At 43.2% G+C, this 27,904-nt stretch overlaps 1 protein-coding gene across 4 annotated transcripts in view; it reads left to right on the top strand.

Annotated features, from left to right (window-relative positions):
- Window positions 1–27,904, top strand: part of tec (tec protein tyrosine kinase) — a 301,217-nt gene that overhangs the window by 253,142 nt on the left and 20,171 nt on the right. For all 4 annotated transcript variants that reach the window (XM_070870133.1, XM_070870134.1, XM_070870137.1 and 1 more), the window contains one exon: window positions 9,104–9,168. In XM_070870133.1, coding sequence (XP_070726234.1) covers window positions 9,104–9,168 — 65 coding nt within the window. The remainder of the gene's footprint in view (window positions 1–9,103; window positions 9,169–27,904) is intronic.

Below are 27,904 nucleotides of genomic sequence, written 5' to 3' on the forward strand. Positions count from 1 at the left end.
GTCCCTGGTTACCATGGCAGCCTGATCTTTTTGCCACAGATCAAGGCTCCACCCCCAAAACTAAAGGTTGGGTTACGCCACGCCAAAATGAAAAGATCCAACGGGGGAACTTAGAATTTTTTTTTTGCCGTACTTAGGCCCCAAAAAATCGGGCATAACTCTTCAAGTACGGCAAAAAATCGGGCATAACTCTTCAAGTACGGCAAAAAAATGCTTTGGGGAAAATTGAGCCCATTCTCTCCACATCTACCCTGTCCAACCCATTCATAATTTTAAAGACCTCTATTAGGTTAGCACTAAGTCTTCTATTTTCTAAAGAAAAAAGACCCAACCTGTTCATCCTTTCCCAATAGCTGTAATCTCTCAGTTCTGGTACCATCCTTATAAATCTGTTTTGCATTTTCTCCAGGGCTTCTATATCCTTTTCATAGTATGGGATCAAGAACTGTGCACAGTACTCTTAAGTGCAGCTTGACCAAGGTCCTGAAGAAGTTTAACATAACTTCACTGCTTTTGAATACTCTACCCTTAGTAATAAATCCTAGTGCTTTGTTAGCATTTTTAATTGATTTGCTATCGTGCGATACTGCTTTTAGTGATTTGTTCACCTGTATCCCTAGATCCCTTTGCTCTTCTACCCCACTCAGTTTATTATTTTTTTATGGTGTAGGTGGTGTTGCTATTTTTCCAACCAAAATGCATCTCCTCAAATTTATCTATGTTAAACGTAATTTGCCATTTAACTGTGCAGTCTTCAAGTATTTTAAAGGCTTTTTCTATTGTGTTGCATAGTTCCTCAGGATTAGCTATACTCCTCAGTTTGGTATCGTATATAAATTTTGTTACAGTTGCGTGTTCCTAAGTCTAAATTATTAATGTGAATTATGAATAACAATGGTCGCGGCACTGATCCTTGTGCAACACCGCTTTCTATCTTTTGTGTCTTAATGCAAGGCGTATCCGCAATAAGGTGGATGAATTAATTGTGCAAATAGATGTTAACAAATATGATGTGATTGGGATTACGGAGACATGGCTCCAGGATGATCAGGGCTGGGAACTCAACATTCAGGGGTATTCAACATTCAGGAAGGATAGAATAAAAGGAAAAGGAGGTGGGGTAGCATTGCTGGTTAAAGAGGAGATTAATGCAATAGTTAGGAAAGACATTAGCTTGGATGATGTGGAATCTATATGGGTAGAGCTGCAGAACACCAAAGGGCAAAAAACGTTAGTAGGAGTTGTGTACAGACCTCCAAACAGTAATAGGGATGTTGGGGAGGGCATCAAACAGGAAATTAGGGGGGCATGCAATAAAGGTGTAGCAGTTATAATGGGTGACTTTAATATGCACATAGATTGGGCTAGCCAAACTGGAAGCAATACGGTGGAGGAGGATTTCCTGGAGTGCATAAGGGATGGATTTCTAGACCAATATGTTGAGGAACCAATTAGGGGGAGGCCATCTTAGACTGGGTGTTGTGTAATGAGAGAGGATTAATTAGCAATCTCATTGTGCGAGGCCCCTTGGGGAAGAGTGACCATAATATGGTGGAATTCTGCATTCGGATGGAGAATGAAACAGTAATTTCAGAGACCATGGTCCAGAACTTAAAGAAGGGTAACTTTGAAGGTATGAGGCGTGAATTGGCTAGGATAGATTGGCGAATGATACTTAGGGGGTTGACTGTGGATGGGCAATGGCAGACATTTAGAGACCGCATGGATGAATTACAACAATTGTACATTCCTGTCTGGCGTAAAAATAAAAAAGGGAAGGTGGCTCAACCGTGGCTATCTAGGGAAATCAGGGATAGTATTAAAGCCAAGGAAGTGGCATAGAAATTGGCCAGAAATAGCAGCGAACCTGGGGACTGGGAGAAATTTAGAACTCAGCAGAGGAGGACAAAGGGTTTGATTAGGGCAGGGAAATGGAGTACGAGAAGAAGCTTGCAGGGAACATTAAGGCGGATTGCAAAAGTTTCTATAGGTATGTAAAGAGAAAAAGGTTGGTGAAGACAAACGTAGGTCCCCTGCAGTCAGAATCAGGGGAAGTCATAACGGGGAACAAAGAAATGGCAGACCAATTGAACAAGTACTTTGGTTCGGTATTCACTAAGGAGGATACAAACAACCTTCCGGATATAAAAGGGGTCAGAGGGTCTAGTAAGGAGGGGGAACTGAGGGAAATCTTTATTAGTCGGGAAATTGTGTTGGGGAAATTGATGGGATTGAAGGCCGATAAATCCCCAGGGCCTGATGGACTGCATCCTAGAGTACTTAAGGAGGTGGCCTTGGAAATAGCGGATGCATTGACAGTCATTTTCCAACATTCCATTGACTCTGGATCAGTTCCTATGGAGTGGAGGGTAGCCAATGTAACCCCACTTTTTAAAAAAGGAGGGAGAGAGAAAACAGGGAATTATAGACCGGTCAGCCTGACCTCAGTAGTGGGTAAAATGATAGAATCAATTATTAAGGATGTCATAGCAGTGCATCTGGAAAATGGTGACATGATAGGTCCAAGTCAGCATGGATTTGTGAAAGGGAAATCATGCTTGACAAATCTTCTGGAATTTTTTGAGGATGTTTCCAGTAAAGTGGACAAAGGAGAACCAGTTGATGTGGTATATTTGGACTTTCAGAAGGCTTTCGACAAGGTCCCACACAAGAGATTAATGTGCAAAGTTAAAGCACATGGGATTGGGGGTAGTGTGCTGACGTGGATTGAGAACTGGTTGTCAGACAGGAAGCAAAGAGTAGGAGTAAACGGGTACTTTTCAGAATGGCAGGCAGTGACTAGTGGAGTGCCGCAAGGTTCTGTGCTGGGGCCCCAGCTGTTTACATTGTACATTAATGATTTAGACGAGGGGATTAAATGCAGTATCTCCAAATTTGCGGATGATACTAAGTTGGGTGGCAGTGTGAGCTGCGAGGAGGATGCTATTAGGCTGCAGAGTGACTTGGATAGGTTAGGTGAGTGGGCAAATGCATGGCAGATGAAGTATAATGTGGATAAATGTGAGGTTATCCACTTTGGTGGTAAAAACAGAGAGACAGACTATTATCTGAATGGTGACAGATTAGGAAAAGGGAAGGTGCAACGAGACCTGGGTGTCATGGTACATCAGTCATTGAAGGTTAGCATGCAGGTACAGCAGGCGGTTAAGAAAGCAAATGGCATGTTGGCCTTCATAGCGAGGGGATTTGAATACAGGGGCAGGGAGGTGTTGCTACAGTTGTACAGGGCCTTGGTGAGGCCACACCTGGAGTATTGTGTACAGTTTTGGTCTCCTAACTTGAGGAAGGACATTCTTGCTATTGAGGGAGTGCAGCAAAGGTTCACCAGACTGATTCCCGGGATGGCGGGACTCACCTATCAAGAAAGATTGGATCAACTGGGCTTGTATTCACTGGAGTTCAGAAGAATGAGAGGGGACCTCATAGAAACGTTTACAATTCTGACGGGTTTAGACAGGTTAGATGCAGAAAGAATGTTCCCAATGTTGGGGAAGTCCAGAACCAGGGGTCACAGTCTGAGGATAAGGGGTAAGCCATTTAGGACCGAGATGAGGAGAAACTTCTTCACCCAGAGAGTGGTGAACCTGTGGAATTCTCTACCACAGAAAGTAGTTGAGGCCAATTCACTAAATATATTCAAAAGGGAGTTAGATGAAGTCCTTACTACTCGGGGGATCAAGGGTTATGGCGAGAAAGCAGGAAGGGGGTACTGAAGTTTCATGTTCAGCCATGAACTCATTGAATGGCGGTGCAGGCTAGAAGGGCTGAATGGCCTGCTCCTGCACCTATTTTCTATGTTTCTATGTTTCTCCAATCTGAATAACTACTCTTTACCCCTACTCTCTGCTTTCTATTTTTTAGCCAATTTGCTATCTACTCAGCTATTTATCTCCTGCCAGACTCCCCATGCTCTAACCTTTGTCATGAGCCTACCGTGTGCTACCTTATCTATGGCATTTTGAAAATCCAAGTATATGGCTTATTTTGCATTATCCTTGTCTACTCTTTCCGTTACCTCTTCAAAAAATTCTGTCAGATTAGTTAAGCATGACTTAGCCTTTTGGAATCCATACTGACTTTTTAAATATTTTTTGTTTCTAGATGCTCTTCTATCACTTCTTTTAGTACAGGGTATAGATTCCAGTATCTTATCTACCACTAACGTTAAACTGTCTGGTCTATAGTTCCCAGGTTTTGTTCTATCTCCCTTTTTGTATATTGGGTCAACATTAGCTGCCTGCCAGTCCTCTGGCACTACCTCCTCTTCTATGGAACTTTTTACATATATAATATATTATATAATACAGGCATCATCATAGGCAGTCCCTCGGAATCGAGGAGGACTTGCTTCCACTTCCAAAGTGAGTTACAGATGGAATAGACATTTGTCGAGGGAAGGGGTCGGTGGGGCTGGTTTGCCGTGCGCTCCTTCTGCTGCCTGCGCTTGGCCTCTTCATGCTCTTTGCGTTGAGACTCGGTGAGCTCAACGCCCTCCCGGATGTACTTTCTCCACCTCGGGTAGTCTTCGGCCAGAGTCTCCTAGGTGTCAGTGGTGATGTCGCACTTTACCAGCGAGGCTTTGAGGGTGTCCTTGTAACGCTTCCGCTGTCCTCCTTTGGCTCGTTTACCATGAAGGAGCTCCGCATAAAGCATTTGCTTAGGGAGTCTCATCTGGCATGTGTACTATGTGGCCTGCCCAGCGAAGCTGATCGAGTGTGGTCACTGCTTCAATACTGGGGATGTTTGCCTGGTCGAGGACACTGATGGTGCGCCTTTTATTTGTGGTATACATTTATGTGTGTGTATGCGTATGTATACATATGTGCATTGTTCATAATTCATTCTTTTCCTTAGTCTTTGCCCTACTTATGTCACTCTCAATCCTAATATTGAACCTTACTGTGCTGAGGTCACTACAACTAAGATGCTCTCTTACTCTTACTTCTTCTATCTGTTCTGGTTCATTACCCATTACAAGATCCAGCAGTGATTCTTTTCTCGTTTGACTTATGTACTGAGTGGAAAAGGTGCCCTGTAGACACTATCAACTCGATTCCCTTTTCTCCTTTTGCTACTTCTTCCTGCCAGTTTATTTGGGGTAGTTGAAATCTCCCATGATTGATTTGCCTACATATTTTTTCCTGCAATTCTCTTCCACTATTTGGTGGTCTATAGTATACCCCTATTAGGGTGATGGTTCCCGTGTTCTCTTTTAACTCAATCCATATGGATTCTGTATCCATCTTACTGCAGTTACATCCTTTTTTCTACTGCCATTGTTATTTTTAACTAGTACAGCTACTCCACTTCACCTCCTTCCTTTCGAAATATGTTAAATCTTGCAATATTTAGTTGCCAATTTTGTTTTCTTTGTAGCCATGTTTGTCATTTTGTTTTGAATACTACATACATTGCCGTACAAACGGTTGAATTGTTTGTATTTATTATTCCTCTCTTTGCTATTAGTACTTTTTTTTAACCATTTATGCTCTAGAACTTTATCCGATATGACATTCGTGTTATCCTTATTCCTTACTTTAGTTTGTTCTTTACTCTCTGTTCCTGATTATTTTATTGTTAGGTTTCTGTCATTTCTAGTAGTTCCCTCCTCCATGGTATTAATTTTAAGTCTTATTTACAGCCCTAGTTATCCTTTCCACTAGAACCTTGGTCCCAGCCTGGTTCAGGTGCAGCCCGTTCCAATGGTACAACTCCTTTCTAATGGTACAACTCCTTTCTGTCGCAATACTGGTGTCAATGTCCCATGAAATGAAAACCCTCCTTCCCACACCACTCTTTTAGCCATGTGTTGACTTTCCTTATCGGTTTGTCCCTATGCCAATTTATATGTGGCTTGGGTAATAATCCTGAGATTATTACCCGTGACGTCCTGCTTTTCAATTTAGTCCCTAACTCATGATATGCCCTTAGCAGGACCTCTTCCCTAATCCTTCCTATGTTGTTGGCTCTGATTTGGATATATATGAACAAATTGAAGGTAAAGTAACATTGTGCAATTTTAGTAATCTTAGTTGCAATGGTTAATAGGTTTGTTATTAATACTGAACAGTGCAATAGCAACCCCAAGAAGTGATAATGCACCAAAAAAGTATGGAATCAATGCCATTCTTTATTCCATGACTATATTCTATAGTGGTTAACTAGAGCTGTAGTTGGCATCTTCACTGAGGAGTACGAAAGCATGGGCCTTACACTAAACATCCATAAGACAAGAGTCCTCCACCAACCTGATCACATCACACAGCACTGCTCCCCAGTCATCATCAAGATCCACTGCGAGACCCTGGACAACGTGGACCACTTTCCATACCTCGGAAGCCTACTATCAGCAAGGGCAGACATCAACGACAAGGTTCAACACCGCCTCCAGTGAGCCAGCGCAGCCTTCGGCCACCTGAGGAAGAGAGTGTTCAAAAACCAGGCCCTCAAATCTGGCACCAAGCTTATGGTCTATAGGGCTGTAGTGATACCCACCCTCCTGTATGGCTGAGACGTGGACCATATACAGTAGACACCTCAAATTGCTGGAGAAATACCACCAACGATGTCTCCGCAAGATCCTGCAAATCCCCTGGGAGGACAGACGCACCACCGTTAGCGTACTCAATCAGGCCAACATCCCCAGCATTGAAGCACTGACCACACTCGACCAGCTCCGTTGGACGGGCCACATTGTTCGCATGCCTGACGCAAGAATCCCAAAGCAAGCGCTCTACTCGGAACTCCTACACAGCAAGCGTGCCACAGGTGGGCAGAGGAAACGTTTCAAGGACCCTCAAAGCCTCCTTGATAAAGTGCAACATCCCTACTGACACCTGGGAGTCCCTGGCTAAAGACCACCCTAAGTGGAGGAAGAGCATTTGGCAGAAATCCAGCACAGGCAGCGGAAGGAGCATTGTGGCAAACCAGACTCCCCACCCAACCTTTCCTTTAACGACTGTCTGTCCCACCTGTGACAGAGACTGTAATTCCTGTATTGGACTGTTCAGTCACCTAAGAACTCACTTTTAGAGTGGAAGTAAGTTTTCCTCGATGTCAAGGGACTGCCTATGATGATGATGATGAGAGCTGTGGGGAAGGGTTTAAACTAATATGATGGGGGAGGGTAAAATAAACAGAGTAAAGTAGACTGAAAGAGAAAATAAGCAGCCGACGTATAGGTAATAAGGAAATCGAAAGATTGAAAGAGATTTCACAATAGAAGATAGTAAAAAGGAAGGAAATCAGGATATGGAAAGGCAAAACAAAAAGTTGCAAAGTTAAGGGAATCCAATGTGTATATATTGCAACATAGAGTATAAGAAACAAAATTGTAAAACTACATTTGTTGATGAAAATGTTAAAAATGATATAGTAATAACTGAAATGTAGCAGCAGTTGGGTCTGGATTGGCAATTAAATATACCGGTACCTGGGATAAGACTTTCAGCTGGGATGGAAAAGGAAGAAAGGGAGTAGTGGGATTAGTTAGAGACAATGTCATTGTCTTGAGTGTAATGATTTAAATAAAGAAGTGATCCAAACAGCATCTCTTTGGATTAAGATGTGGAATAGCAAAGTGTGAGTATATTGTAGTCCACTGAACTGTAGAAAGAAAATTGAGGTAAAATGTGTTCTATCAATATGTTGCTACTCCAGCAAAGAATGAATCACTAGTTGACCTAGATCTGGGTATTGAAATGGTGCAAGTAGGTGACCTAAAAGTAGGGAAACATTTGGGAGCAGTGACTACAATATATCTAGCTTCAGTGTAAAGAAAAAGTAAAAGATAATTGTACTTGACTGGGAAAAAGCAAATTATAGCAAAATAAAAGCGACCCTACCCAGATTAAGTGGAAGGAAAGTTGGCAAATAGACCATAGATCAGATGCAAGAGTACAAATCAAATATATTTCAACAAGGATAAAATCTTTCCTGTTAAAGTGAACTTATTTAGGGGGGGGAAAAGTGCTGATAGCCGCACTTCTCTTGGTCTCTTTCCCACATTACAACAGTGACTACACTTCAAATAGTACTTCATTGGCTGTAATGGATTTGAGACGTCTGGTGGTCTTGAAAGGCGCTATACAAATGCAAGTCATCTTCTTTCTTGGATTCAAAGCTATGTCTCCCATTGCTCCTCGGATTTGGAAGTTAAATATCAGAGTTGCATGGTTGGTAAATTTTGTCAGTCACTCAATATCCAGGTAATAGCTGCTCATATTGCAGGACCAAGAACCCAGAGTGTATGTATAATCCTTTAAAATGCCCTTTTGAATTTAGTTTACAACTAAGCCCTGACTTAATCAAGATTGACAATAATAGGATTGCTGGTAATAAAGGTTCCACTGCATAAGTTAAGGTGAATTTATGTGTACATAGATGTATATAAAAATCTCCCGTGGCATTGTACATGGGGGCAGAGGGAATAAGACCAGTGTCACCTTTAGGTGGAGGGAGGGTGTAATTACAGTTTGCATAGGCAGTTTCCACCATCAATGTAGATGCAGGAATTTGTTCATGGAAAAATTGAAAGTCAGTGCATGCAGATGTAATTTAACATTATGCAGGATCAACTTTGACTTGGTATCATTTTTATGCCACTCTAGATATAAACTCCTAAATAATCTATTCGTAAAAGCTTGCACATAAATTCTGACTTTATATGATGATAATGATGAGAAACAATGGCGTTGAATTTTCATGAGGTTTGTGCTAGTTTGCCTGTTCCATCAGGATTTCTGCAGACCTTCTGCTGAAATTATGGTGGACAATCGAATGAATCCCGTGTAAATTCAACCCCAATGTATATAACAGATAAGTTAAATTGTGTAAGGTAGTACTAAAATTGTCAATGCTGTGTAAATGTGACCATCAAGCTAATTATATGGAATGCTAGGTAAAGCCAGTTGGTAGTGATTATAGATTAAGGTTAATGACATATTGAGTGGTGTTTTCTCTACTAACCAGTCCATGATTGCCGATTTTTCATGTCAATAGTTGAAAACTGGGCTGGTGAGTGCAAAAATGGAAAACCTTGACCAAATATTTTAAGAAACATGATTTTTTTTTTTCTGTTCAGGCTGCCCGAAACTGTTTAGTGAGTGAATCACACGTAGTGAAAGTGTCTGATTTTGGAATGACCAGGTAAGATCAAGCATCAGTAACCAGCCTGTTCTTAGTTATTGACTAAAAGTCAAGTGGAACACATACATTAAAAGAGTGCTTTCTCTGATTAAAGTCCTTCAGTTGCTTAAACTCGAATGTTTGTCAAATAAAATGTACCTCCATAAATAAATATAATTCCATTTGTGTGTCTTGCATGTGGCACATACTTCCCGTGTATATTAGCCTTACTTCCTGTGTCTTTCTTTTATAATGGAAAATCTGTATATCAACATGTAACAATAGAAAAATCCTATGTAAACATTTATAATCAGAAAACCCTAAATACATCAATATTCTGTTGTCACACATTATATTAAATCACTTGATCATTTTTTTAAAAACCTTTCATCCACTACTTTTTTCTTAGTAACATAGTTATTTGTAATCTCTAAAATAAGGCTTTACACTACACAAAACAAAAAAAATCAAAGTACATATTTCACAGTAATATAATTTAAAAAATAAATTATTTAAATGGAAAGAGATTACAAAATGCTGCGGTAGAGAGGAATCTGGGGGTCCTTGTACATGAAACACAAAATGTAAGCATGCAGGTACAGCAAGTAATTAGGAAGGCAAATTGAATGTTGGCCATTATTGCAAGGTGGATGGAATATAAAAGTAGGGAAGTCCTGCTGCAACTGTACAGGACATTCGTGAGACCACACCTGGAGTACTGCGTACAACGTTGGTCGTCTTATTTAAGGAAGGATATACTTGCATTGGAGGCAGTTCAGAGAAGGTTCACAAGGTTGATTCCTGAGATGAAGGTTGTCTTATGAAGAAAGGTTCAGCAAGTTGGGCCTATACTCTTTAGAGTTTAGAAGAATGGGAGGTGATCTTATTGAAACATATAATATTATGAGAGGGCTTGACCAGGTAGATGCTGAGAGGATGTTTCCCCTCATGGGGGAATCTAGAACTCGGGGGCATAGTTTCGGAATAAGGGCTCACCCATTTAAAACTGAGATGAGGAGGAATTTCTTCTCTCAGAGGGTCGTGAATCTGTGGAATTCTCTACCTCCAGGAGCTGTGCAGGCTGGGTTATTGAATATATGTAAGGTAGAGGTAGACAGATTTTTGAACGATAAGGGAGTCGAGGGTTATGGGGAGTGGGCAGGGAAGTGGAGTTGAGGCCAAGATCAGATCAGCCATGATCTTATAGAATGGCGGAGCAGGCTCGAGGGGCCAAATGGACTACTCTTGCTCCTATTTCTTATGTTTTTAGTAGAGGGGTCCACAACCAGAGCGCATAGATTTAAAATAATTGGTAGGAGGTTTAGAGGGGATTTGAGGGGATCCTTTTTCATCCAGAGAGTGATGTGGGTCTAGAACTCACCTCCTGAAAGGGTGGCAGAGGCAGAAATCGTCACCACATTTAAAATGTACTTGGATGTGCACTTCAAGTGCCGTAATCTACAATGCTACGGACCAAGAGCTGGAAAGTTGGATTAGGCTGGATAGCTCTTTGTCATCCGGCACAGACACAATGGGCCGAAATGGCCCCCTTACGTGCTGTAAATTTTTAGGATTCTATGAGATCATAAGATATATCTTGTGCCCTACTCTATTTTAATTCCTGAAGTGAATTATTGCCTTGTTCCTCCCAACCATCTATGTTAGTTGGTAAACTGCATAACCATTTTTCTGTGGGGACTTCAAAGACCCAGGAGAGACATTTCACTGTTGATGCTCTTCAAATGATCAGTGCAAAGCAAACTACTGAAGAACAAAATTGCAATTCTTAAGCCTACATACGCTTCCTGTCTACAAAACCTTACTTCCTGTTGCCACTATTTCTGGTGCACTATTGAACCATCTTTCTTCATTATATGTCCACATTTATAATGGAAACTACCTATGTAAACTCAAAACTATGTAAATCTACAATCAGGCCACAGACTTTTGATGCTTTATCATCGCGCCACAGATTGCTCAAAATGATTTCTGAAAATTATTCAACTGTTTTGTTCCTCAGTAACTGAAAATGTCTAAAAATAAAAGCATAAACAAATAAAATATAATTTAAAATAAAATATAACCCATTTCAAAGGAGCATGATGACATGTATCCATTGAATTGTTTATTGGGTCTTTCAATACCACTGTTTTCACTTGAAGGTCTTGGTCTCCCTGAAAAGCGTGGACCTGATATTTTTGCCCAGATCTGACACTATGACCTGAATTTGAATTGTGATTTCTAAACATAGCTAATGGATTATTTCCCAGGTTGCATTAGTACTGTGCAGTCAGCAGTACTAATAGAATATTTTTATTTAGTCTCTAGCAGCTTTTGCTCAGTTTTTCAGAATTATTTAATAAATAGCTAAAGAGCTAGCATTTTTCTTTAACTGGAGAATATGTGTGCGCCTGTAAGAGAGAAAATGACAATGTACTAATAAAATACCTATTGGTAACTTTTGAAAACTTTTAAAGTGATACATTCCGCATGAAAATATTTTTTCAGTTTTCAAAGAAAAAACTGTTGGATTTTGAAGCCAACTGATGATCTCACCAGTATTTCTTTTAACAGTTAGACGAGGTAAATGTTCTCATTGCTAATGTGTAAGACAGGGAGAGAGAATCAGACAATGATGGCGAGAAGTCAGATATAAATAGTGAGAAAGAGTGATAGCCACAGATAGAGAAACAGACAGTACTAAGTTTTAGAGCTTATTTCTGCTTGATAGTTCCGAGTCTAACTAGAGGCATGGCAGGGAAGTTCAGTCCCGTGGATTGCACATCCTGTGACATGTGGGAAATCTTGGATGCTTCGCACAGCCTAGACGACCACGTGTGCAGGAGGTGTCTCCAGCTGCAACAACTCGAGCTCTGCATTTCGGAGCTTGAACGCTGGCTGGAGTCACTGCAATGCATCCGCGAGGCTGAGAGCTATGTGGATAGCACATTTCTAGAGGTGGTCATCCCACAGTTTAAGATTGTGCAGGCACAGAGGAAGTGGGTGACCACCAGACAGAAGAGGTGGACTGGGCAGTTAGTGCAGGAGTCCCCTGAGTCTATCTCACTCTCCAACCAGTATTCTGTTCTGAGTACTGGTGAGGGCAATGGTGCCTCTGGGGAGTGCAGCCAGAGCCAAGTCCACGGCACCACGGGTGGCTCAGTTGCATGTGGGGGAGGAAGAGTAACGGTACATCAATAGTGGTAGGGGATTCAATAGTCAGGGGAGCAGAGTGGCGTTTCACCGGCAGCAGATGTGACTCCAGGATGGTATGTTGCCTCCCTGATGCCAGGGTCAAGGATGTCACCGAGCGACTGCAAGACATTTTGGGGGGAAAGGGTGAACAGCCAGAGATCGTGGTCCATATCGGGACCAATGACATAAGAGGGATGAGGTCCTGCAGGCAGAGTTTAGGGAGCTAGGAGATAGATTAAAAAGCAGGACCTCAAAGGTAGTAATCTCCGGATTACTCCCGGTGCCACGAGCTAGAGAGTATAGAAAAAGGAGGATAGAGCAGATGAATGCTTGGCTGGAGAGATGGTGCAGCAGGGAGGGCTTTAGATTAGTGAGGCATTGGGACTGCTTCTGGGGGAGGTGGGACCTGTACAAGCCGGACAGGTTGCACCTCAACATAGCCGGGACCAATATCCTCGCGGGGTATGGGGAGGTGGGGGGGGCGGGGGGATTGCAGGTGCTTTGGGGAGGACTTAAACTAGCTTGGCAGGGCGATGGGAACCTGAGAATAGATTCAGTAGGGAGGGAAGTAAAGCTGCAATTGGAAAGCAAAAACATAGAAAGTGAATTTGAAGGACAGAGGAAACAAAAGCTAGAAAATAGACAACAAGGATCTTTTGGCTGCTGTAAATGGTATATACTTCAATGCAAGGAGTATAGCGTATAAGGCAGATGAGCTGAGAGCAGAGGTAGACATTTAGGAGTACGATATTATAGCTATTACAGAGATAGGGCTAAAAGAGGGGCAGGTATGGCAGCTCAACATTCCTGGTTGCAGATTTTTCCGACGGGATAGAGAGGGGGGTAAAAAGGGAGGGGGGTTCGCGGTGCTGATTAAAGAAACTATTACAGCTGTGAGGAGAGATGATATGTTAGAGGGATGATATGTTAGAGGGATGATATGTTAGAGGGATCATCAAACGAAGCCATTTGGGTTGAACTGAAAAACAAAAAAGGGGCGATCACACTGCTGGGTGTGTACTACAGACCCTCAAACCGTGTGAGGGAGATAGAAGAGCAAATATGTAGGCAAATTTCGAAGAAATGCAAAAACTATAGGGCAGTAATAGTAGAGAATTTCAACTATCCTAATATTAACTCCGATAAAATAAGTGCGAAGGGTATAGAGGGTGTGGAATTGCTAAAATGCATTCAGGAGAACTTTTTTAGCCAGTATGTAGCAAGCCCAATATGGGAGGGGGCAGTTCTGGATTTAGTTTTAGGGAATGAAGCTGGGCAGGTGGAAGGCATACCAGAGGGAGAGCATTTAGGTGCTAGAGATGATAATTCAGTCAGATTTAAGGTAGTTATGGAAAAAGACAAGGACAGACCAGGAATACAAGTTCTAAATTGGGGAAAAGCCAACTTTGCTAAGCTGAGAGGTGATTTAGCCATAATGGACTGGAAACAGCTATTTGCAGTAAATCAGTGTCCGAGCATTCAAGGAGGAGATCTGGAGGATTCAGACCAAATATGTGCCCTTAAAGAAAAAGGGTGGGACTAACAAATCTAGAGTCCCCTGGATGTCTAGGGACATACAGGGTAGGATAAAGAAAAAAAGGGAGGCTTATAATAGATACCGAGGGCTAAATACTGCAGAATCTCCAGAAAGTGCAGCAGTGAAATTAAAAAGGTTCATTAGATATATTCCAGCGGGAGTTAGATATGGCAAAAGGGATCAAGGGTTATGGAGAGAAAGCAGGAAAGGGGTACTGAAGTGATGATCAGCCATGATCTTATTGAATGGTGGTGCAGGCTTGAAAGGCCAAATGGCTTACTCCTGCACTTATTTTCTATGTTTCTAACCTCAGTGGTGGGAAAATTATTGGAAAAAATTCTGAAGGACAGGATAAATCTTCATTTAGAAAGACACAGATTAATCAAGGACAGTCAGCATGGATTTGTTAAGGGAAGGTCATGTCTGACTAGCTTGATTGAATTTTTTGAGCAAGTAACAAGGAGGGTCGTTGAGAGTAGTGCGTTTGATGTAATGTATATGGATTTTAGCAAGGCTTTTAATAAGATCCCACATGGCTGACTGGTCATGAAAGTAAAAGCCTTTGGGGTCCAGGGCAAAGTGGCAAGTTGGATCCAAAATTGGCTCAAAGGCGGGAAGCAAAGGGTAATGGTTGATGGTTGTTTTTGTGACTGGAAGACCTTTTCCAGTGGGGTTCCGCATAGCTCAGTACTAGGTCCCTTTATGTGGTTTTCATCAATGATCTAGACTTGAATATAGGGGATATGATTAAGAAGTTTGCAGATGATACTAAAATCGGCTGTGTGGTTGATAATGAAGAAGAAAGCTGTAGACTGCAGGAAGTAATCAATCAACTGGTCAGGTGGGCAGAACAGTGGGAAATGGAATTTAATCCCGAGAGTGTGAGGTAATGCATTTTGGGAGGGCTAACAAGGAAAGGGAATACACATTAAATGGTAGGACACTGAGAAGTGTAGAGGAACAAAGGGACCTTGGAGTGCAAGTCCACAGATCCCTGAAGGTAGCAGGCCAGGTAGATAAGGTGGTTAAGAAGGCATACGGAATGCTTGCCTTTATTAGCCGAGGCATGGAATACAAGAGCAGGGGTTTATACTTGAACTGTATAAAACACTAGTTAAGCTACAGCTAGAGTACTGCGTGCAGTTCTGGTCACCACAGTACATGAAGGACGTGATTGCAATGGAGAGGGTACAGAGGAGATTTACGAGGATGTTGCCGGAAGTGGAGAATCTAAGCAATGAGGACAGATTAGATAGGCTGCGTTTGTTTTCCTTGGAACAAAGGAGGTTGAGGGGGAGACGTCATTGAAGTGTATAAAATTATGAGAGGCCTAGATATAGGGGACAAAATTGATCATAGAAACATAGAAAATAGGTGCAGGAGTAGGCCATGCGGCCCTTCGAGCCTTCACCACCATTCAATATGATCATGGCTGATCATGAAACTTCAGTACCCCATTCCTGCTTTCTCTCCATACCCCTTGATCCCTTTAGCCGTAAGGGCTGCATCTAACTCCCTTTTGAATATATCTAATGAACTGGCCACAACAACGTTCTGTGGTAGAGAATTCCAAAGGCAAGTTCCAACCATTTACCGTCGAAAAGACTACTAAGATCCTGATGGTACATTGGGCGGAAATTTGGTCAAAAAAGAAGGAAAAAAAGCGCCCGGCAGTAAAAATGGGCATTACTCGCCGATTCTGGGTGGTAGCGGGCGGTAGGTGGGATACTCGGCGGCAAATGCAATCCTGGAGAAAGTTAAGACAAGGCTGGGGTCAGGCCCAGGGAGGGGGGAATGCACACAAAAAAATGTTTAAAAAAAAAAAAAAAAAAATTACCAAAACTTTCAGAGGACCCTTTAACACAAAATCGCTGCCAAAGAAGTAAAGAAAAAAATCTCACTTACCTTTTCTTGCAGGTCTTCATAGCTACTGTCCAGGTAAGACTTCCTTCCACACGGCAGGCTTTCCTCCTGCAGGAGCGGAGGACTGCTCGGATGAATCTCGGGGAGGAGTGGGTGGGAGGACTTGTTTAGGCGTTGCACGCCAGTGGATGCTCCCAGCGGTCCTTCCAAACCGCCGGCGTGAGGGCATCACCAATTTCCCATGGAGCGGCGAAAAAATGGGGAGACTGCTGAGAAAACTTGGCAGCAGCTGGCAGTAAACCCATCAATTTTAGGCCCGTAATGGATAGAAAGGGCCTATTTCCCTTAGCAGAGGGGTCAAGAACCAGTGGGCATAAATTTAAAGTACTTGGTAGATGGTTTAGAGAGGATTTGAGTGGAAATTTCTTCACGCAGAGGGTGGTGAGGGTCTGGAACTCACTGCCTAAAAGGGTGGTCGAGGCAGAAACCCTCACCATATTTAAAAAGTACTTGGATGTGCACTTGAAGGTTATGGACCTGGAGCTGGAAAATGGGATTAGGCTGGATAGTCTCTTGTTGGCCAGTGTGGACACGATGGCCGAAATGGCCTCTTTCCGTGCTATAAATTTCTATGATTCTATGAGAACGGAGGAGAAATTCAATTTGCAGCCAAAAACGAGCGGCAGGAATGATAGCTCCGCGTGCTATTCCATATCGGCCTGAGTCAGGTTCAGCATCGGGGGTCATTTTATTGGAAGTGGCGATCTACGGACGCCAAATGGGCGTCCGGATACATAGCACCAAGCCGGCCCTCGGTTTGGCCCTGGAAGGGGGAGAGCCAAAGCCAAGGGGAGAGGAGCTTAGGACAGCAGCAGTCCAGACTATTTTTAAATATAACTTTAACAAAAATTTCTGCCCCTTTTTTTAGCTGCATCCAATGATCAAGGCTGTTCAAGACCTGGTACAACTAGGCAGAGCTTGCTCGGTTTACATAGTAAAGTAGCCATAAGGCTGTTTCAGGCAGGTGAGCTGCTTGCCCATTTACAAGCTTGCCTAAAAATGGTATCATCTGGCCCTTGAGTGTCAATGGAGCAGCTGAGGAGTTTTTGAGATGCAGTGACTGTTATGTAGGTAAACGCAGAACTATTTTGTGCACAGCAAGATCCCACAAAGCAAAGTGGGATGGATGACTGACTAATCTGTTTTTGATGGGGTTGGGATTGTTTTTGGTCAGCTGAGTGTTTGACACTAACGAAGCCCAGCACATTGTTTAAGAGTCTCCAAATGCAGTTACTGGATAATCTAGACCTGTAAAATTTCTGATTGCCCAAAACAGAGTGACAGAGGGACTATTTAAGTGCCTGCTATTTAAGTGCGGAGTGATTAGCCAAAAGTTGGAAAGCCAAAGTTTCTGGGTTTTTGCATGTACTGGCATGGCTACAGTTTAACTGATTTGAAACCACACAGCATAATAGTTTAGAGTATGAAATGTTCGCCACTACTTGTCTAGCTAAGATCATCCTATCTGTTGAGGCATTGGCTTGCAACGTTATCTGGAGTTAATTAGGAGAAATCTCAGTTGCTCCTGCCAGATCTACCCCTCAAGTTTTCATTAGCTGATTCAGATTGACTAATCAATCATGAACAATATAACAGACCTGCGTGGTACAGGTATCAGATTACATAAATATATTCCCCAGAATATAGAACGTTAAGAGGGGATTTGATTAAGGTTTTTAGGATTTTGAAAGGATTTGATAAAGTAGACAGAGAGAAACTTTTTTCCGCTGGGGAGTCAAGGACAAGAGGACATCACCTTAAAATCGGTGCTAGGCCATTCAGGAGAGGAGAGTGGAAACACCACTTCTTCACACACAGGTTGGTAGAAGTGTGGAACTTTTCCCACAAAAAGCATTAATAATTTATAATTTTAATATGAGATCAATAAATTTTTGCTAACTAAAGGTATAAAGGGATATGGAGCCAAGACGGGTGGATAGAGTTAAGATACAGATCAACCATAATCTCAATTGAATGGTGGAAAAGGCTCGAGGAGCTGAATGGCCTACCCCTGTTCCTATGTACAGGGGTGATTTGATTACAAACATCCATCAGTCGACATGTCATCCTGAGCTACCCAGACACTTACCCATTTATTGATGTTAGTTGAGGAATGAATATTGGGAAAATTGAATGCTCTTTTTCAAATATCATAGAATTATTGACATCCACCTCAACCACTTGGAAAAGGCAGACAGGCCCTTGGTTTTAACCTCTTATGCAACGAGCAGCACCTCTGACAATGCAGCACCCATTCAGTATTGCACTAGAGTGCCAGCCTAGATTATGTGAAGTGATGCTTCAAACCACAACCTTCAGAGGTAAGAAGATGACCAACTGAACCAAATTGGCACTGAAACAGTTTGAGTGTTTTTAAAAAAAATATTTGTTCTGGGATGTGGACGTCGCTGGCAGGGCCAGCATTTATTGCCCATCCATAATTGCCCTTGAGAAGGTGAGCGATCTTCTTGAACCTTTGCAGTCCTTGTGGTGAAGGTAACTCCACAGTGCTGTTAGGGAGAGAGTTCTAGGATTTTGACCCAGTGACAATGAAGGAACGGTGATATATTTTCAAGTCAGATTGGTGTGTAACTTGAAGGGGAACTTGCAGGTGATGGTGTTCCCATGCACTTGCTGCCCTTGTGCTTCTAAGTGGTAGAGATTGCAGGTATGGGAGGTGCTGCCAAAGAAGCCTTTGAGTGTTGCTGTAGTGCATCTTGTAGATGGTGCACTTATCCAGGCAAGTAGAGTATTCCATCAAACTCCTGACTTGTGCCTTGCAGATGGTGGAAAGGCTTTGGGGAGTCAAGAAGTGACACACTCGCTGCAGAATACCCAGTTTTTGACCCGCTCTTGTTGTCAAAGTGTTTATGTGACTGGTCCAGTTACGTTTCTGGTCAATGGTAACCCCCAGGATGTAGATGGTCGGGGATTCGGTGATAGTAATGCCGTTGAATGTCAAGGGGTGGTGGTTAGATTCACCCTTGTTGGAGATAGTCATTGCCTGGCACTTGTGTGGCACGAATGTTATTTGCCACTTATCAGCCCAAGCCTGAATGTTATCCAGCTCTTGTTGCATGCGGTATGACTCCAGCCAGTGGAGAGTTTTCCCCCTGATTCCCATGGATTTCAATTTTACCAGGACTCCTTGATGCCACATTCTGTCAAATGCTGCCGATGTCAAGGGCAATCATTCTTACCTTACCTCACCTCTGGAATTCAGCTCTTTTGTCCATGTTTGGACCAAGGCTGTATTAAGATCTGGAGTCAAGTGGTCCTGGCAGTATCCAAACTGAGCATCAGTTAGCAGGTTATTGGTGAGTAAATGCCACTTTATAACACTGTCGAACACCTTCCATCACTTTGCTGATGATTGAGAGTAGACTGATGGGGCAGTAATTGGATTTGTTCTGCTCTTTGTGGACAGCACAAATCTGGACAATTTTCCATATTGTTGGGTGGTTGCCAGTGTTGTAGCTGTACTGGAACAGCTTGGCTAGAGGCACGACTAGTTCTGGAGCACAAGTCTTCAACACGACAGCCGGGATGTTGTCAGGGCCCATAGCCTTTGCTGTATCCAGTGTGCTCAGCCGTTTCTTGATATCACTTGGAGTCAGTCAAATTGGCTGAGGACTGGCTTCTGTGATGGTGGGAACCTCAGGACGAGGCCGAGATGGATCATCCATTTGGCATTTCTGGCTGAAAATGGTTGCAAATGCTTCAGCCTTTTCTTTTGCACACGTGTGCTAGGCTCCGCCATTATTGAGGATGGGATATTCATGGAATCGCCTTCTCCCGTTAGTTGTTTTAAGTGTCCACCACCATTCACGACTAGGTGTGGTAGGACTGCAGAGCTTTGATCTGATCTGTTGATTGTGGAATCTCTTAGCTCTATCTAAAGCATACTGCTTCCACTGTATAGTGTGCATGTATGTTGCAGCTTCCCAGGTTGGTACCTCATTTTCAGGTACACCTTGTGCTGCTTCTGGCATGCTCTTCTGTAACTCCTCAATATATCGGGGGTTTGTCCCCTGGCTTGATGGTAATGGTAGAATGAGGGAAATGCCAGGCCATGAGTTTACAGATTGTGGTGGAATACAATTCTGTTGCTGCTGATGGCCCACAGCGCCTCATAGATGCCCAGTTTTGAGCTGATCGATCAGTTCTGAATCTATCCCATTTAGCACGGTGGTAGTGCCACACAACACAATGGAAGGTGTCCACAGGATTGCAGGTAGGTGATTGGGGGGTGAGAATTAGTGTTTTCTTCTCTAATGTAACTAGATAAACTAATTAATATAACTATAGATAATCGTGAATAAAGAAAGACTTTAACTAAGAGAGCGAGAGAAGCAGCCGGAGCTAAAGGTAGGCCCGACTTTTAAGACTCTAGGTCTTAAGTTTATTTCTGTAAGTTAGTTAATAGCCTATTAAATAGAGGCACGGCAGGGCAGCTCTGTCCCACAGAATGCACATCCTGTGCCAAGGGGAAATCCAGGTTGCTTCCCATGTCCTGGACAACCACATGTGCAGGAAGTGTCATCAGCAGAAGGAGCTCGAGCAGCAGCTGGCATCACTGTGGTGCATCCGTGAGACTGAGAGCTTCATGGATAGCAAGTTTCAGGAGGTGGCCACCCCTGCAGATAAGATGTGTACAGGCACAGAGGGAATGGGTCACCACCAGGCAGAAGAGGAGGACCAGGCAGGTAGGGCACGAGTCCCCTGAGTGCATCTCGCTCTCCAACCAGTATTCTGTTCTGGGTACTGGTGAGGACGATGGATCCTCTGGAAAGTACAGCCAGAGCCAAGTCCACGGCACCACAGGTGGCTTAGCTGCACAGGGGTGGAGGAAGAAGAGTGGGAGAGCAATAGTGGTAGGGGATTCGATAGTTAGGGGAGCAGACAGGCGTTTCTGCGGCCACAGACGTGACTCCAGGATAGTATGTGGCCTACCTGGTGCCAGGGTTAAGGATGTCTCTGAGCAGCTGCAGAACATTCTGAGCAGGGAGGGTGAACAGCCAGAGGTCGTAGTCCATATCATTGCCAATGACATAAGTTTAAAAAGAGGAATAAGATCCTGAAAGTAGATTTTAGGGAGCTAGGAAAGAGATTAAAGAGCAGGATCTCTAAGATAGTAATCTCCGAATTAGAAACATAGAAACATAGAAAATAGGTGCAGGAGTAGGCCATTCGGCCCTTCAAGCCTGCACCAACATTCAATAAGATCCTGGCTGATCATCACCTCCGTACCCTTTTCCTGCTTTCTCTCCATACCCCTTGATCCCTTTAGCCATAAGGGCCATATCTAACTCCCTCGTGAATATATCCAGCGAACTGGCATCAACAACTCTCTGCGGCAGAGAATTCTACAGGTTAACAACTCTTTGAATGAAGAAGTTTCTCCTCATCTCGGTCCTAAATGGCTTACCCCTTATCCTTAGACTGTGACCCCTGGTTCTGGACTTCCCCAACAACAGGAACATTCTCCCTGCATCTAACCTGTCCAGTCCTGTCAGTATTTTATATGTTTCTGTGAGATCCCCTCATTCTTCTAAACTCTAGTGAATACAGGTCCAGTCGATCCAGTCTCTCATCATATGTCAGTCCTGCCATCCCGGGAATTCGTCTGGTGAACCTTCGCTGCACTCCCTCAATAGCAAGAATGTCCTTCCTCAGATTAGGAGACCAAAATTGAACACAATATTCCAGGTGAGGCCTCACCAAGGCCCTGTACAACTGCAGTAAACCCTCCCTGCTCCTATACTCAAATCCCCTAGCTATAAAGACCAACATGCTATTTGCCTTCTTCACTGCCTGCTGTACCTGCATGCCAACTTTCAATGACTGATGAACCATGACTCCCAGGTCTCGTTGCACCTCCCCTTTTCCTAATCTGCCACCATTCAGATAATATTCTGCCCTTGTGTTTTTGCCACCAAAGTGGATAACTTCACATTTATCCACATTATACTGCATCTGCCATGCATTTGCCCACTCACCTAACCTGTCCAAGTCACCCTGCAACCTCTTAGCATCCTCCTCACAGCTCACACCGCCACCCAGCTTAGTGTCATCTGCAAACTTGGAGATATTACACTCAATTCCTTCATCTAAATCATTGATGTATATTGTAAATAGCTGGGGTCCCAGCACTGAGCCCTGCAGCACCCCCACTATTCACTGCCTGCCATTCTGAAAAGGACCCGTTTATCTCGACTCTCTCTGCTTCCTGTCTGCCAACCAGTTCTCTATCCACGTCAATACATTACCCCCAATACCATGTGCTTTAATTTTGCACACCAATCTCTTAAGTGGGACCTTGTCAAAAGCCTTTTGAAAGTCCAAATGCACCACATCCACTGGTTCTCCCCTGTCCAACATTCTAGAAGATTTGTCAAGCATGATTTCCCTTTCATAAATCCATGCTGACCTATCACTGCTTTCCAAATGCGCTGCTATTTCATCTTTAATAATTGATTCCAACATTTTCCCCACAACTGATGTCAGGCTAACCGGTCTATAATTCCCTGTTTTCTCTCTCCTTTCTTAAAAAGTGGTGTTACATTAGCTACCCTCCAGTCCATAGGAACTGATCCAGAGTCAATAGACTGCTGGAAAATGATCACCAATGCATCCAATATTTCTAGGGCCACTTCCTTAAGTACTCTGGGATACAGACTATCAGGCCCTTGGGATTTATCGGCCTTCAATCCCATCAATTTCCCTAACACAATTTCCTGACCAATAAGGATTTCCTTCAGTTCCTCCTTCTCGCTAGATCTCGGTCCCCTAGTATTTCCAAAAGGTTATTTGTATCTTCCTTCGTGAAGACAGAACCAAAGTATTTGTTCAATTGGTCTGCCATTTCTTTGTTCCCCATTATAAATTCACCTGATTCTGACTGCAAGGGACCTACGTTTGTCTTTACTAATCTTTTTCTCTTCACATGTTTATAGATGCTTTTGTAGTCAGTTTTTATTTTCCCAGCAAGCTTCCTCTCATACTCTATTTTCCCCCTCCTAATTAAACCTTTTGTCCTCTGCTGGATTCTAAATTTCTCCCAGTCCTCAGGTTTGCTGCTTTATCTGGCCAATTTATATGCCTCTTCCTTGGATTTAACACTATCCCTAATTTCCCTTGTTAGCCATGGTTGAGCCACCTTCCCCGTTTTATTTTTACTCCAGACAAGTATGTACAATTGCTGAAGTTCATCCATGTAATCTTTAAATGTTTGCCATTGCCTATCCACCGTCAACCTTTTAAGTATCATTCGCCAGTCTATTCTAGCCAGTTCACGTCTCATACCATTGAAGTTACCTTTCCCTAAGTTCAGGACCCTAGTCTCTCAATTAACTGTGTCACTCTTCAGCTTAATAAAGAATTCTACCATATTATGGTCACTCTTTCCCAAGGGGCCTTGTACAACAAGATTGCTAATTAGTCCTTTCTCATTACACATCACCCAGTCTAGGATGACCAGCCCTCTAGTTGATTCCTCGACATATTGGTCTAGAAAACCATCCCTAATACACTCCAGGAAATCCTCCTCCACCGTATTGCTACCAGTTTGGTTTACCCAATCTATATGTATTGCTCCCGGTGCCACGCATGAGTGAGTTTCGAAATAGGAGGATAGAGCTGATGAATGCGTGGCTGGAGAGATGATGCAAGCGGGAGGGCTTCAGATTCCTGGGCATTAGGGCCAGTTCTGGGGGAGATGGGACCTATACAGGCCGGACGGGCTGCACCTCAACAGGGCCGGAACCAATATCCTAGCGTTGAAGTTTGCTCGTGCCGTTGGAAAGGGTTGTAACTAATTTGGCAGGAGGATGGGCACCAGCATGTAACATTAGAAAGGGGAAATAAAGTGTTCAAAGGATTGTGAGAGGCAAAGAGCACTAAAGTAAGAAATAGTAAGGTATTAAGTGGGGTCAAACTAAGAGAGAATTTAGGATGGTCTAAGATGGGTTTACAGTGTATGTATGTGAACGCACGAAGCATAGTGAACAAGCTAAGTGAGCTGCAGGCACAAATAGGCACATGGGAATATGATGTTGTGGCAATAACTGAGACTTGACTGAAAAAAGGGAAGGATCGGGTAGTAAATATTGATGGTTATAAGGTGTTCAGGAAAGATAGGAGACAGTCTGGCTGTATTGATTAAGGAGAATATTACAGTGCTGGTGAGGGAGGATGTCTATCGGGGTCAAGGACAGAATCTATATTGCTAGAGTTAAGAAATAATAGAGGTTAATTACACTACTAGGTATATTCTATAGACCACCAAATAGTGGTAAAGATATGGAGGAGCAAATTTGCAGAGAAATTACAGAGAGGTGCAAGAACTATAGAGTAGTAATAATGGGGGACTTCAACTATCCTAATTTAGACTGGGATTGCAATAGTGTAAAGGGCAGAGAGGAGGAAACTCTTCTGAAGTGTGTTCAGGAGAACTTTCTTGATCGGTATGTTTCTGGCCCGATGATGGAGGAGGCATTGCTGGATCTGGTTCTGAGGAATGAGGTAAGTCAAGTGGAGCAATTGTCAGTAGGTGGCCATTTAGGGAACAGTGATCATAGTATCATAAGGTTTAGAGTAGCTATGGAAAAGGACAGGGAGCAATCTACAGTAAAAATGTTTAACTCGGGGGAAGGCCAATTTCAGTGGGATGAGAACAGATCTGGCCCAGGTAAACTGGAATCAAAGATTGGTAAGCAAAACTGTAATGGAACAGTGGGCTGCCTTTAAAGAGAAAATAGTTCTGGTACATTTGAGGTACATTCCCACGAGGGGGAAAGACAGGACAACTAAAATCAGGACTCACTGGATGACAATAGGTAGAGAATATGAAGAAGCAGAAAAAGAGCACCTGTGACAGATGTCAGGTTGCAAATACATCTGAGAATCAGGCTATATATAGAAAGGTCAGAGGAGAAGTGAATCCAAAAATAAGAGGGGCAAAGAGAGGGTATAAGAATAGAATGGCAGCCAACATAAATGTTAATCCAAAAGTCTTCTGTAGGCATATAAATAGTAAAATGGTAGCAAGAGGAGGGGTAGGGCTGATTAGGGACCAAAAAGGAGACCTAAGCATGGAGGCAGAGGTTTTGGCTGAGGTACTAAATGAGTACTTTGCATCTGTCTTCACCAAGGAAGAAGTTATTGCCATAGATGTAGTGAAAGAGGAGGTAGTGGAGACACTTGATAGGATAAAAATTGATAGAGGTATTAGAAAGACAGGCTGTACTTAAAGTAGATAAATCACCAGGAGCGGATGGGATGCATCCTCGGATGCTGAGGGAATTGAGGGCGGAAATTGCAGAGATACTGGCCATAATATTCCAATCCTCTATAGATACGGGGGTGGTGCCAGAGGACTGGAGAATTGCAAATATTACACCATTGTTCAAAAAAGGATGTAATGATTAACCTAGCAACAGGCCAGTCAGTAGTAGGGAAGTTTTTAGAAACAGTAATCAGGGACCAAATAAACAGTCACTTGGATAGGGGTGGATTAATTAAGTGGCAGCCTGGATACAAAATTGGTTAAGTGACAGGAAATGGTGAACGGTTGTTTTTCGGAATGGAGAAAGGTGTACAGTGGTGTTCACCAGGGGTCGGTTCTAGGACCACTGCTTTTGATATATATTAATGACTTGGACATGGGTGTACTGGGCACAATTTCAAAATTTACAGATGACACAAAACTTGGAAGTATAGTGAACAGTGAGGAGGAGAGTGCTAGACTTCAGGAAGACATAGGCTGGTAAAATGGGCGGACTCATGGCAGATGCAATTTAATGCAAAAATGTGTGAAGTGATACATTTTGGTAGAAAGAATGACAAAATGACATATAAACTAAATGGTACAATCCTAAAGGTGCACGAACAGAGAGACCTGGGGGTATGTGTGCACAAATCGTTGAAGGTGGTAGAGCAGGTTGAGAAAGCAGTTAATAAGGCTTACGGGATCCTGGGCTTCATAAATAGAGGTATAGAGTACAAAAGTATAGAAATTATGATGACTCTGCATAAAACACCGGTTTGGCCTCAATTGGAGTACTGTGTCCAATTCTGAGCACAAAATTTTAGGAAGGATGTGAAGGCCTTAGAGAAGGTGCAGAAAAGATTCACGAGAATGATTTCAGGAATGGAGGACTTCAGTTACGTAGATAGACTGGAGAAACTGGGATTGTTCTCCTTGGAACAGAGAAGATTGAGAGGAGTTTTGATAGAAATCATAATCACAAGGGGTCTGGAGAGTAGATGCAGAGAAACTGTTCCCATTGGCAGAAGAGTCGAGAACCAGAGATTTAAAGTGATTGGCAAAAGAACCAAAGGCGATGTAAGAAAAAACTTTTATACGCAGCGAGTGATTGGGATCTGGAATGCACTGCCTGAAAGGGTGGTGGAGGCAGATGCAATCTTATCTTTCAAAAGGGTGTTGGATAAGCATCTGAAGGGGGAAAAATTGCAGAGCTATGGGGAAAGGGCAGGGGAGTGGGACTAGCTGAGATTCGGCACAGGCTCGACGGGCCGAATCGCTGCATTCCGTGCTGTAATCTTTCTATGATTCTATGACTGTGCGATGGTCACTGCTACCAATACTGTCCTGCGACAGGTAGATTGGTGAGGACGAGGTCAACTAAGTTTTTCTCTTGTGTTGATTCTCTCACCACCAGCTGCAGGCCCAGTTTGGCAGCTATGTTCTTCAGGGTTCAGTCAGCTTGGTCACTAATGGTGCTACCGAGTCACACTTGGTGATGGACATTGAAGTCCCCCATCCAGAGTAGATTCTGTGCCCTTGTTACCATCTGTGCTTTTTAAAGTGCTGTTCAACATGGAGGAGTCCTGATTCATCAACTGAGAGAGGGCGGTAGGTGGTAACCAGCAAGAGGCTTGCCCATGATTGACCTGAAGTGATGAGACTTCATGGGGTTTGGAGTCAATGTTGAGGACTAACAAGGCCACTCCCTCCCAACTGTATACCACTGTGCCGCCATCTCGGGTGGGACTATCCTGGCAGTGCATCAGGACATACCCAGGAATAGTGATGGAGGAGTCTGTGAGTATGACTGCATCAGGTTGTTGCTTAACTAGTCTGTGGGACAGTTCTCCCATTTTGGCACATGTCTTCAGATGTTAGTGAGGAGGAGTTCGCAGGGTCGACTGGGCTGGGTGTGCCGTTGTTGTGTCAAAAGCCGGTGCCTGTATAAGAACATAAGAAATAGGAGCAGGAGTAGGCCACACGGCCCCTTGAGTCTGCTCCGCCACTTAACACGATCATGGCTGATCCGATCATGGACTCGGGTCCACTTCCCTGCCCGCTCTCCATAACCCCTTAATCCCTTATCGGTTAAGAAGCTGTCTATCTCTGTCTTAAATTTATTCAATGTCCCGGCTTCCACAGCTCTCTGAGGCAACGAATTCCACAGATTTACAACCCACTGAGAGAAGAAATTCCTCCTCATCTCAGTTTTAAATGGGTGGCCCCTTATTCTAAGATTATGCCCCCTAGTTCTAGTCTCCCCTATCAGTAGAAACATCCTTTCTGCATCCGCCCTGTCAAGCCCCCTCATAATTTTATACATTTCGATAAGATCACCTCTCATTCTTCTGATTTCCAATGAGTAGAGGCCCAACCTACTCAACCTTTCCTCATGCGTCAATTCCCTCATCTCTGGAATCAACCTAGTGAACATTCTCTGAACTGCCTCCAAAGCAAGTATATCCTTTCGTAAATATGGAAACCAAAACTGTGCGCAGTATTCCAGATGTGCCCTCACCAATAACTGTAGCAAGACTTCCCTGCTTTTATACTCCATCCCCTTTGCAATAAAGGCCAAGATTCCAGTGGTCTTCCTGATCACTTGCTGTACCTGCATACTAACCTTTTGCGTTTCATGCACAAATACTCCCAGGTCCTGCTGTACTGCAGCACTTTATAATTTTTCTCCATTTAAATAATATCTTGCTCTTCGATTTTTTTTTTTCTGCCAAAGTGCATAACCTCAGACATTCCAACATTATACTCCATCTGCCAAATTTTTGCCCACTCACTTAGCCTGTCTATGTCCTTTTGCAGATTTTTTGTGTCCTCCT

This window comes from Pristiophorus japonicus, chromosome 2 (assembly GCF_044704955.1).
Source record: "Pristiophorus japonicus isolate sPriJap1 chromosome 2, sPriJap1.hap1, whole genome shotgun sequence".
In the NCBI taxonomy this organism is placed as follows: domain Eukaryota; kingdom Metazoa; phylum Chordata; class Chondrichthyes; family Pristiophoridae; genus Pristiophorus; species Pristiophorus japonicus.